Here is a 12,705-nt window from a genome sequence, read left to right on the forward strand (position 1 = left end):
CCCCCACACACACACACAAACAAGCAAACACAGACAAAAAGAGGGGAATCAAATCAGAAATACTTCAAAACTGAGCAGAAAGCAAAGTACAAATTTTGATTAATAAATGTAAAGCTTGCCTTCCACGAGCTTTTGGAATATCCAGAGATTCCACAAACGAAGACGGTCCAACCCCAGTAGACCACACTAACAAGCCATATGGGACCTCCGTGCCATCACTAAGAATTATCTTCTGCGGTTGCACATCTTGTACAACCCCGCGCACCAGACGAACTCCTGACTGGAAATTGATAGATTAGCAATAAAGGGATTTACGCTCCACAGATGAGCATAAATATTATGTAGTGCACTTTTACACGAAATAAACGCCTAATAATAACGTAGTTCAAGAAGGATTTTTCCTGCCTTAAGGCAGCTAGAGCCTAGAGGGACATAAAGGGCGTGACAAATTACTCAAACTTGTGGAAGTGTCAGCAATGAAGATATCCTTTGGTAAAAACTTTCTCCTCGTAACAGACTATTTGTGTTCTATATTTGAAGTAGTAAAGAAAAAGGATGATGCTCTGTATGTAGTAGCCGGAGATAATTGTTCAGCTAATATACTTAGCAGCACCGCAATAACTATCAATAACATACGACAAAAAGGAAAAATAACTAGAAAATCTAATCTTATGGGTGCCAGATCAATCCCAAAATTAGGTTAAATCTCTTAGATTTCAAACATGCAGATTTTTTAACGTATAGGCACGCCAGATGGATTTCAGATGTGCTTGACATACTAATGGGCAATGGCATATATACAATCATTCAATCTCACCTTGGTCAATTGTTTGGTTGCATATTTACGAAGACGATCATCAAAGGAAGACAAAATCTCATTAGCCTGTAAAGGAATAATCGTCATTTACAATTTGCGAAGACATCCCCATCCAATTTCAAATTAACAGTAACATAATTACACTTATACTTCATACCGAGAAGCAAATAAGAATGTCACCATATGTGCAAAATCACATCTGTTCCAAAAGATTATTTTTTTCTTAAAGACAAGTACAATTGTATAAGGAATTAGAACGGTTTACCTCAATTAGTGTGACATGAATATAATCTTTTACATGAGCATATCTTTGATGAACATCCCTCATGATGAAGTCGCTAAGTTCCCCGCTGAACTCAACTCCCGTGGGGCCACCTCCAACAACAACACAGTGCAGGAGTCTGCGCTTTTCTTCATCGCTAACTCCTGCCTCGTTCCATAACCAATTCGGGAATGAGTCCAACAGTCAATATTATCACTTACAGCCCCGAAAAACTAAGATATGGCAATCATACCGGGCACATCAGACAGCATCAGGTTTAGGAGGAGTTTTCTCCTTATTTCTTGAGCATGGTAAACTTCCCGAAGAAAGATAGCATGCTCCAAGACTCCCTTAATTCCAAAGGTTAAGGCTTTTGCTCCTGCGGCAACAACCAACTTGTCATACGAGATACTGAAGTTCCATGGCTCGGGAGTTTGAACTCCATCTGTCGCTGTTTGGCAGTTTATCTACAAAAAAATGGTTTACTTTAGCTGCTGAGAAAACAGGATCCCACCAGAAATCTAGCATCAACTTTATAGCATTTGAACTAAAAAGTAAATCCCACTCCTTTTTACTGAAAACTATACATTAAGCTTAAGGCATCAAATATTTAGTCACATACTCACATAGTAATAAGGAAAGACTATACAAGAAACATTCAGCTTATTATTAACATTAATATGGTGTATGTTTCTGCTACTACATTAACAATATAGTGCAAAGTATAATTTCATCATCAGACTAAAATGCTGGCAAATTGGGGCATTAAAGTGAGAAAAATGGAAACTTCATTGCACATTAAGGTGAGAAAATAAGTCAGATGGGGCAACCCTAACCAAATTGGTCACAATGTTGGCAATGGTAACCTAAGTTTCCTAGTTTTGGTCAGGCCATGAGGTGTCCAGAGTAGACCAGACCTTAACTGTAGGAGGCACATTTAAGCCTGTACCATACTCATGTTAATCTTTGTTCGCATCGGGCCGGCCCAGTTAAGGGGCAAAGTGCTAGCCAGATTGGCGTGGTAACCTAAGTTTCCTACTTTAACTCTCAGTGAGAGCGACCTAACCTATTGGCTTGCTTGGTTTGAACCTCTCATTTGCTGGCTAGGGTTACAAGACAAAATTTACGTGCACGCACTCAACTTGTAACCTCAAAGTTCCAAATTTGACTCCAATAAAAAAAATCTATTAACCGGAATAACGTCAAAAAGTGAAATTCAGCAATACACAAGCTCGAATAGTGACTGCGAGTATGGTCAAAAAGTGAAATTTAGCAATAGACAAGCTCGAATAGTGACTACGAATTTCATTGTAATCCAACAGAAAGAAAATGAGCAAGATAATGGGCATACTGTATGGTTATTGAAATCAATTCCAGAACACTTAGCAAGAAAGAAATAAGAATTGGGTTCCCGGGAAATGGCGGGTTGGATCCGGCCGACAGGCTCAGCCACGGATCGGAACTCCAGAGTGCCGACGCAAGTGGAGGCCAGCAGAGGCGTGAACACCATGTGGTTCCTCGGCGACACACAAACAACATCGTATATATTGGTGTCGATCCCCTTCATAAGCCTGCACCCGGCCCACCCGGTCCCCAACACCACCACTCGGGGCTTCTCATCCGCCTTCGTGGGCCCCAATCCCGCATACCTCGTCCCGCCGCCACTCTGTCCTTCCGTACCGAAAAACAGACACTGTGTTAGTGACGGCGCCGCCTTGAACGGTGATTGTTTGCGGGTAGTGGCGGTGGTGAGCTGGATTAGATTTCTAAACCAAGGCATGGTGGGATAAAAACCGAAAGTTACGATCTTTTTCAAGATTCTTGAGAGGTTTAAGAAGAAATTGGCATGAAAGATGGATATACGAGAAATCTGTGTGGGGATTTGACTGAGGAATGGGTGGCGTGGCAGTGGTGCAGTAGATGGCGGGCTTGGCGGCTAATGAAAGACAGGATTATAGAAGAACCTTAGATGTCGGTGTCAGTGGGTCCAAAACTCATATTCCTGAATCCTGAGTTTCTGCTACCTCTTTTTTCTGGAAGTCTTAGCTAGCTATCTTGTGCAAACAAACCTTCATGATTTTGTTTTCCAATAATTTGAGCGGTCAAGAGTGTTCTAGGATCTACACTCATTGTATCTTCCTTAAAAAAGAAAATAGCATACGTACAGATAATGCCCACTATAGGGGTTTGGTATGTCATGCTTGGCTTTAGCCTTTTTTTTTTTTTTTTTTTCACCACGAAAGAATTTTCACCCTTTAATCGAATTCTAACTCCCACATTAGAACTAGATATTAAAGTGATCGGTTAAAGTAAGCGAGTCAATGATAGTGTAGATCATTTACTGAAAGATAATGAGTTCTATCAATTCCAAGTGAGTCATTCCTGTTAACCATGTCACATGTTATACCTTTATATTTAATAGATGTATTAATATTAGTTAGTTATTAGTCAATAGTTAGTACCTATAGGTTAGGAGAGTTTTATGTTAACTCTCATATAGGTACACTATCTCTGTGTAGTTCAGTTAATCAATAATCTATCCACGTTCATCTGGTATCAGCTCATATAGGTACACTATCTCTGGCTTGTCAACTGGGCAAGTCGTCTCGGCTGTTCGTTGACTTCTTTGACACGTTTAGTCCCGTGGTAAAGCCAACGACAGTCAGACTTCTGTTTTCGCTGGCTGTCACATATTCTTGGGTCCTTCGCCAACTGGATGTTCATAACGCTTTTCTAAATGGTCACCTGCCGGAAACTGTTTACATGAAGCAACCTCCAGGCTATGAGGATCCGCTGCATCCGGGACATGTTTGCCATCTACATCGCTCATTATATGGCTTGAAGCAAGCCCCACGTGCCTGGTTTAAGCGGCTTCACGACTTCTTGGTTTCTGCCGGGTTCTCTTCATCCAAGACGGATGCCTCCTTGTTTTACTATGCAGCAGGAGACTCGCGAGTATATTTGCTTGTTTATGTGGATGATATCATCATGATGGGTAATGACGCTGCGTTAGTGGATTCTCTTCTGCTTCGGCTTTCTTCTGTTTTCAAAATCTGGGATCTCGGCACTCCTGGGTTTTTCCTCAGCATTGAGACTCTAGGCTATAATGGTGGTTTCTTATTATCGCAGAAGAGGTACATGCAAGATATTCTTGCTCGGGCAGGCATGACTGATTGCAAACCGTTGGCTACTCTAGCTGCCGTCTCTCAATCTGCTACACCTTCTCTTGATCCCTTTGATAACCCTACACAATATCGTCGTATTGCGGGTGCCCTACAGTATCTGACTATTACTTGTCCTGACTTGGCCTATTCAGTTAACCGGCTCTGTCAATTTATGCATTCTCCAACAGCTGAGTACTAGGGTTTACTCAAGCGGGTATTACGATATGTTAAGGGTACTCTTAACATGGGCCTTCAGATCATGAAGTCGTCGCACTCCACCTTGCATGGCTATTCTGATTCTGACTGGGCTGGTTGTCCGCTTGACAGAAAATCCACAAGTGGCTACGCAATCTTTTACGGCTCCAATTTGATTTCTTGGGTCTCCAGGAAGCAGTGCACAGTTGCTAGGTCCTCCACAGAAGCTGAGTACAAAGGCTTAGCTGATGTTGCTGCAGAGGTCACGTGGGTTGTTTCTCTTCTCCGAGAATTGCGGTTACACTCGGGCCAGCCTACGACGTTATGGTGTGACAACTTAGGCGCTACTTATATGGCAACAAATCCAGTTTTTCATGCGAGGACTAAACACGTTGAAGTTGACTATCATTTAATTTTGTCCGAGATAAGGTCGCTTCGGGTGAATTCACCGCCTATTTTGTCTCCACTCAAGACCAGCTTGCAGATAGATATCTTCACCAAACCTTTGCCTGCTAAGCGTTTCCAGACTCTTCGCTCCAAGCTCAATGTTGTTTCCTCCCAACCTTGTGCTTGAGAGGGCGTGTTAACCATGTCACATGTTATATCTTTATATTTAATAGATGTGTTAATATTAGTTAGTTATTAGCCAATAGTTAGTACCTATAGGTTAGGAGAGTTTTATGCTAACTCTCATATAGGTACAATATCTCTGTGTAGTTCAGTTAATCAATAATCTATCCACTTTCATCATTCCAAATGGACTCACAAGTATTATACGATAGATTGACAGATATTTGATACCTAGAATTTTTTAAATAATTTTATAGGGAGACACGGTTGGAATTGTGAATCAAAGGTAGTGTATGATCGTAACTAAATTTTTAAATATATAATTATAATTATTGGTTGGAAAATGATTCTTTTTATTCTTCGACTGAGTAGATTTAGATGTGATACTTAATATTTGACTATTTATATATCGTTGGATTCAAACACAAATCAGGTCACACTAATATGGTCCATCATTAAAATAGGACGAATCTCACCTGAAAGGATAATATAATCAAGTACAAGAAGCTTGTTATATAAGATGAATCACATTGATTATTCGAATACAAAACAATATATATATATATATATATATATATATATATATATATATATAACTATAATTATATTTTCAGTAAGGGTACTCAACGTTGTAATATATACACACACTATTATTTAAAAATATTGATATTATAAATGAGCAGCAACATAATGTATTTGCAGTTGAATTAGGACAAGATTTTTGGATATCAATCTGTGGAAATTGTTGAATTGAGATAGTTGAAATCAAGTATTATGTATATCTATATATGAATATGAATTTATAAGGGATATATCTTTAATTAGAAGAAGACTATATTTTTTCTGAAAAAAAAAAAAGAAGACTATATTTAAACAAATTTTATTCATTTTCAAAGACAAAAATATTGTAATACAACGTTGAGTATCCTTAAAATTACAGTTGAATATATTCATAACAATGAATTTGAATTTCTTGTATTAATTTCAAATACATACACAATCAAAAATTTTACTCGAATATCTACGAAACTTCGACAACTAAAAAAAAATGCATTATATCTATTTCAAAATGATTTACTAATTGGGTTTAAATATTGGGCACAAGTCTTCGCGCAAAGCGCGTAGAAAAAACTAGTATATATATATAAACCAATAACCTATTATCGAGTTAACAAAAAATCTAAAATTTAGTTTACATTTGAAGTTTTAATTTGAGTTCCTTATAATGCATCCAACACCCGTTCTTCGGTATGTGGACATAATCGATAGCAGCGTCCACGTTCAACTTCATCCATTGTATTAGGGTTTTGCCAACTTTTGGTCATGGTTCCACTCTCCCTAACGATCCGTCTTCCACCTGTGTTAAGCTCCCTACAAGAGCTTCATCAACAATCGTCCAGTGTTGATTGGATAATACGATGGTTCCATGTCTTCTCATTGTGTGCATCCCACAGCTAGTTCCAACATACCATAATAAGCGTAACTCTTTCTTCTAACCCTAAGTGTATATAAGTAAGTTATGTCATATCAGTAAATAAGAATGTAGAGGATAGAGAGTATGATCCAATAGTTTTATTTTATTTAAAACAAAAAAAAAACAACAATAACAACAAAGCTAGCACAATAATCTCATGAATGTTCACATCGCATAACCCGTTGACAACACAACATGAAATGGCAACACACAACTTGCACGGAGAGAGAACTAAATTTGATTATATGAAAAGAAAGCGAGATATTGTATAGTATCATTACCCTACACCTTCTCATTTTAGGAAGAAGAAGAAATAAAAAATAACAACAAAGTTAACACAAAAATATCATCAATGTGGCAACAACTAAGTTGCATGCTATATGTGTGCTTTCATTCACAAGAAACAACATCATACCGCTTGCATGTGGATATAAGGAGAGGGGAAATTGCTGATATAGAAAGAGAGATGCTGCAGAGCTAGTCTCCTATCAACATGCAACATCTCCAAATAAAAAAACGCCAATAAATTTAGTACAATAATCTAATGTATGTATACACCAACAAAGCAAGTTGTGTGCAATATGCGGGCAACTTGCTAGTGCAAGAAACGTACAATAGCATATGCTCGTATGGACAGTTCAATAATTGGTCACAAAGGTGAAATTTAGAAAGAAAGATCAGTGATCGAGTCTTCTTGTGCGCAATAAGTAAATGTCTAGCTTTTGTGTTTAACTGAGTTATCATGATTTATATTCTCACAAATGCTCTGTCAGGGCGTGGGTCTCTTAAAATTGGAGATTCAACATTTTTGGGAAGAAAAAACGAAAAACAATAGCATATAGCTTACATGTGGATGAAGAGATAGAGAAAATTTATGATATGGAAAGAGAAATATATTGTAGAGCATCATCTCACTCTACAGTATCTTCAAAGGATAAAAAAAATCAAACTCAAGAATATTATGAATGTGTTAGCAGGTTGCATGTTGTCCGAAAAAACGACAACATGCAACCCTTAGCACAAAAAAAAACTCCGCTATTGTTTATGCTCTTACATGTTATTTCTTTGGGAGTAAAAAAATAACATGTAAGAGCATCCGTAATAGTGAGATTTTTTTTAATGGTTTTTAATAAGTTTTTGTAAGTGTGATTAGAAAAAAGAATATGGGAGAAAAAAGAGAAAATATAAAAAGAAAAACAAAACAAAAAAAAAAAACAAAAACAGACAATTGAAAAAAAAAAAAGAAAGAACTTTAAAATTCAGAGTAGCCGCCATTCTAAGCGGGCACGAATTGTGCTGCTTTAATTTTTTGTTCTTCTCTTGTAAAATTCTTGATTTTGCATGACAAAAAAACTCACCATAATTTTGCCTTCACATCAACTTCCTTTTTCAACACATGGTTTTTACTCTATCAAAATCCTCCAAAAAATTATGAATACTCTAAGTAGTAACTTGTTGGCACAAGAAATAGTGATAACTTTTTACAAAACACAATTATCTTTTGTAACTTATCTTTTTTCTTAATGTTATATATAGTGTTGAGATAAATGAATATCGTGTCTTTCAATAAAATTAACACCCTAAATGCTCACAGAGAGATCGAGATGATACCTTATTGCCCCTCCAATACACATGTTCGATTGTTCTCTTTTGATTATTCACTTGGACAAGTGGGCACACGATTGATCTTCCTCGCTCTTGCATGTACGCAATCATTTCCATAGTCCATTACCCATACTACGGTCCAAGGAGTATTTACTTTTTGGGTCTTCAAAAATCAAAATATAGATACAGATTACAGAGAGAGAGAGAGAGTGAAAGCAAAAGACTAAAAGAGAGACCCCAACAGTTCAAGGCCGTGTTTTCGAGTGCGTTTCCTTGGAATCCAAGAATTTATTTTGAGCAAAATAAATGGAAACTGAAAATCAAAAAGCAGAATTCCTAAATTCAATTTAATGTAGGACCGTGGAAGTCGTACAATACTAAATATATATCATGATTTTTTTTTTTTTTTTGAAACCAAATATATATCATGATTATCACTGGAAACTGAAACTTCAGAGCAAAGCCTAAAACCTGAAGACTCTCCAATGGCGGCTGACTCTGAAGAACGCAACCGAAGAGGCAAACGCAAAAGGGATCAGACTCGCCCTAAACTCCTTTCTGGGGAGAAAGTTGAGGTATTCTTCAGTTCATTTCTCTTTCTGGGCTCATAAAAATACGATCTTTATGTGTATTCACGTATTGCGTATATTCTTCCGTTTGCGATTTTTTTTTTTCAATAAAGGGTGAATGGGTTTCAATTAAATGATTGAATTTTTTATTGGGTTATTGCTATTTCGTGGTTAATCTTTCCTTGCATTGCTTCACTCTTGTGATTCTCAGTCTGAATGCGTAATGCTGAAATGGGAATTAGGGACTTTGTGGTTCTGTGATTGCATGTGGGTTTTAGTGAATGTTCATGCAATTATGGGCACTCAATTTAATGGATTGAAGCATAGTTCAGGAATTAATCCATGATTTTATTTTCTTGATTGTGGTTTACTGTACATGCAACTGTAAATTTGTGTATCAGTGAAGGAAGTAGAAATGCAGATGCCTTCAAAATCTTCTATTTGTAGCAATAGTTTGATGGAATGATTTGTTAGATACCTCTGATTGAATGGGTGGCATAAAAATTGTTCCTTTTTGTGGATTTAATCTAAGATATTGCTTTTTTGCTGAATGTTATGGAACTTGTGCAGGTGAGGTCTTTGGAAGAAGGGTTCCTGGGTTCATGGCACTCGGGTGAGGTGGTTCGCTGTGAGAAATCGTTTCGTCATGTGCAATATGATCACATTCTATGTGATGATGAATCTGCCAGTTTGATTGAATTTGTGGGTGTCAGTCCCTTGATTGATGGTGTCAAATCTGCTCAACGGGAGCCAAATAACAGTCGTGGTGTGATAAGGCCTTTGCCACCTTCGCTTGGTTTCACAAAATCTAGTCTTCGGTATGGACAATGTGTGGATTCTTTTGTTGAGGATGCGTGGTGGGAAGGTGTGATTTTTGACCACGAAGATGGTTCTGAGGAGCGGAAGATTTTCTTTCCTGATCAGGGTGATGATATGATGGTCTGTGTTGGCAACTTGCGGATCACTCAAGACTGGGATGAGCTTACTGAAGAATGGAAGCCTCGAGGTAACTGGCTTTTTCTTGAAGTAATCGATGAAGTCAAGCAAGAGTGGCCCCTTTTTGTCTCAGTAAAGCAAATTTGGTATGAAGTGCGGGAGAAGAATGGAAAAAACAACCTAAAGGAGTGGACATTTTCTGTTACAGATTATTGGAGGAAATTGGCATCCCAAGTAATACTTGACAATTTAAAGTTCAGTGTCGATCAATTCTTAGGATTATTGAACTCCTCAGAACGCTTTGTACAGGAAGGACCGCTGTTGGAATTTTCTGAATCTGTTCTCAACGCTGTGCTGAAACCAAAAACATATATAAATGGTTTGCTTGCCCTTGCACCCTTTACCAAATCTTCTAGCAAAGTAGAAGACGGTGGAGTGCTGCCTAACAATCTAAACGTTTCCTGTCATCATATTGTTGAAAACGAAGTGGTTCCAGAGGGTCTTGTGCGTAGCATAGGAGAGGTTGAGGTCGGTTTTAGTAGTAAGAATTTGGATACACAACTCATCCTGAGCCACGATGAAACACAATCCTTGCCACTTCACACGCTTCCATGTTCATCTCATAGTGAAATTGGAGCACCTGGGAGTTTGTTGGATGATTATGGAGAAACAATTCCTTGTACGAATTCCAAGGTGCCGAGTGAGAAGCTCAAATCTTCTAGGAGAAAAAATGTGGAGTGGCTTCCCTTGGCTCTTGAAGCAGAGTTTTGCCCCGATGCAATTATTCAGTTCCAAAGAAAGTTCATGCTGGGCCGTAAAAACTTACATGTAAAAGTAAGGAAACATCTTTTATATTTGGGCTGGAAAATCGAGTGCGTAAAGGATTGTGAAATGACTAGGTTACGATATTTTTCACCTTCTGGGAAGTTATATATGTCGCTTTCTAAACTGTGTAATGAGTTTGACACCACATCAGAATCTCTTTCTGTGATTCCCATGACAAGAAGGCAGGATGTCTCTCCCGATAGTTCACTTGATATTACATCGGGCAGCTCAGCTGATGGGTTCACCTCATGCCTTCCTTTGGTCAGACAGCAAGAATGCAGAAAGAAGTCCATGTTGCCTTCTTTAGAAGTCATCATTGATCCCAAATACTGCCCTCAAGCAGTGAGTGATTATGTATTGTGTCAAAAAGAAAATACCCTTCACTCTAAAAAGGGAATAACACGGCTCGCTTATGAAGCTAAGAAGCATCTAGTTTTTAGTGGATGGAAAGTCTTTAATTATTTGGGGCGAGGCAAGAAACAATTTTGTTATGTGTCTCCTAGCCGAAGAGTATTTTATTCACTTCTAACAGCTTGCAAATGGTATTTTGAAGAGAGTGCGTCCTGTCCTGATACTCCTGGAAATTTGGCAACGGGGACATCTCCTGGTATGTCACCGTCAAAGGAGAAGGAGACCAGTAAATCGAGAACGAAGAGAAAGCTTTCCTTCCATGAATCTAGGGGTTTGTTTAACGAAGGAGATGTTGCAGATACTAAATCTTCATCCCGTGTGCTAAGATCAAGTAAAAGAGCTAGGCAGGTTTCTTCCTCTCATCGGACACCTCGTACCATTTTATCTTGGTTGATCGACAATAATGTGGTTCTTCCGGAGACAACTGTGCAATATTGTGGAAGGAAAGATGGCCCCCCATTGAAGGAGGGGAAAATAACTCGGGATGGAATCAAATGCAACTGCTGCCAGAACGTTTATAGCCTTAGCAACTTCGAAATTCATGCAGGAAGCACTAATCACCGGCCTTCAGCAAATATCTTTTTGGAAGATGGAAGATCATTACTAAAGTGCCAGTTGGAGATGAAACACAAAAGTAGTGTGAAAAACTCAAAGACAGAACCACGTATGGTGCAAGGGAGTCAACATCTTAACCGGAATGACCATATATGCTCTATCTGTCAAGATGGTGGTGATTTAATTTTATGCGATCGGTGCCCATCCTCATTTCATACTAGTTGCCTTGGTATGAAGGTATCTCCTACTAATAATTGTCTGTTGTCCTATACTACTGCTTCTATACGAGTCCTGTATTATAATTAAAACAACAACTAAGAAAAGAAAAGGAAAGTGGCGCCACTAAAATTGATATTTAACTGCATTTTGTGCTTAACAGGTGATTCAAAATGGAGACTTGTTCTGTATGAGTTCATTATAGTTAAAGAAAGTATACTAAGGAAATAGAAAAAAAGGAAAGTGCAACCTACTATTGATATTTAACTGCATTTCACCCTTAATCAGGTTATTCCAGATGGCGACTGGTTCTGCCCGTCATGCTGTTGTGGAATCTGTGGCCAGAGTGGGTTCGATAAAAGCAATGACCAATTCACAGATAATAACATTCTCTGCTGTAATCAGTGCGGGCATCAATGTAAGCGCTGTCTCATCTACACTAATCTTAGGAATACACGCATGTTGGCATGCACACACGCACATCTATTCTTGGAAAATTGTACAGCCTTTTACCTGGTTTATTTATCATTACGATGATGGCATTGTTGCAGATCATTATCGGTGCATTGGAGATGAGAGTTCAGAGCCAGACAATTATCCTAAAGGAAATTGGTTTTGCAATACAAGATGTGAACGGGTACATCACGCATTTATGGCACATTTTAATTTTCGATTCCCACTGAAATTATTGCCCCGTATATTCTCCTGATATGATTTGATATTCTCTGCAGATTTTTTTGGGACTTCATCAGCTGTTGGGAAAACCAATTCCAGTGGGCACTGATAAGCTAACTTGGACATTGCTGAAATACACAAATCCAAATGATTCTTATTACGGTGCCCCTGATGATGAGTCTATGACGGAGAATTATGGCAAACTTAGCGTTGCTCTTAGCGTGATGCATGAGTGTTTTGAGCCCGTCAAAGAATCTCGAACCCGGAGGGATCTCATGGAAGACATTATCTTTAGTAGATGGTGAGATTTAATGTATTTGAGAAATCTCCATTTCCACATCTTCTTGCTTTGAGTTCTGAATTCATCTGTATTATACTAATTCAACAACATGACTGGAGCTTCTTTTTTTTTTTTTTTTTTTTTTCTTTTT

The 12,705-nt window shown here is 38.2% G+C and overlaps 2 protein-coding genes across 3 annotated transcripts in view; one reads left to right on the forward strand and one right to left on the reverse strand.

Annotated features, from left to right (window-relative positions):
* Positions 1-3,197, reverse strand: part of LOC116004766 (internal alternative NAD(P)H-ubiquinone oxidoreductase A1, mitochondrial-like) — an 8,558-nt gene extending 5,361 nt beyond the window's left edge. The window contains exons 1-5 of the mRNA XM_031244929.1: positions 2,431-3,197; positions 1,333-1,546; positions 1,083-1,243; positions 818-883; positions 120-280 (exon numbers count right to left, since the gene is read on the reverse strand). Coding sequence (XP_031100789.1) covers positions 120-280; positions 818-883; positions 1,083-1,243; positions 1,333-1,546; positions 2,431-2,859 — 1,031 coding nt within the window. The 5' untranslated portion in view covers positions 2,860-3,197. The remainder of the gene's footprint in view (positions 1-119; positions 281-817; positions 884-1,082; positions 1,244-1,332; positions 1,547-2,430) is intronic.
* Positions 3,198-8,272: 5,075 nt separating this feature from the next.
* On the forward strand, positions 8,273-12,644 carry LOC116005251. 2 transcript variants are annotated; one of them, XM_031245514.1, is made up of 5 exons: positions 8,286-8,662; positions 9,227-11,620; positions 11,888-12,017; positions 12,151-12,236; positions 12,331-12,644. In XM_031245514.1, exons 1-5 carry the CDS (start codon positions 8,573-8,575, stop codon positions 12,577-12,579), a joined length of 2,949 nt encoding a protein of 982 aa, XP_031101374.1. In that variant the 5' UTR covers positions 8,286-8,572; the 3' UTR covers positions 12,580-12,644. The 2 variants fall into 2 exon arrangements, 1 of the variants encoding a protein (XP_031101374.1); XR_004094911.1 differs by lacking the exon at positions 12,331-12,644 and having other exon boundaries at positions 8,273-8,662; positions 9,227-11,612.
* Positions 12,645-12,705: the final 61 nt, after the last annotated feature.

This window comes from Ipomoea triloba, chromosome 14 (genome assembly GCF_003576645.1).
Source record: "Ipomoea triloba cultivar NCNSP0323 chromosome 14, ASM357664v1".
NCBI classification, from domain to species: domain Eukaryota; kingdom Viridiplantae; phylum Streptophyta; class Magnoliopsida; order Solanales; family Convolvulaceae; genus Ipomoea; species Ipomoea triloba.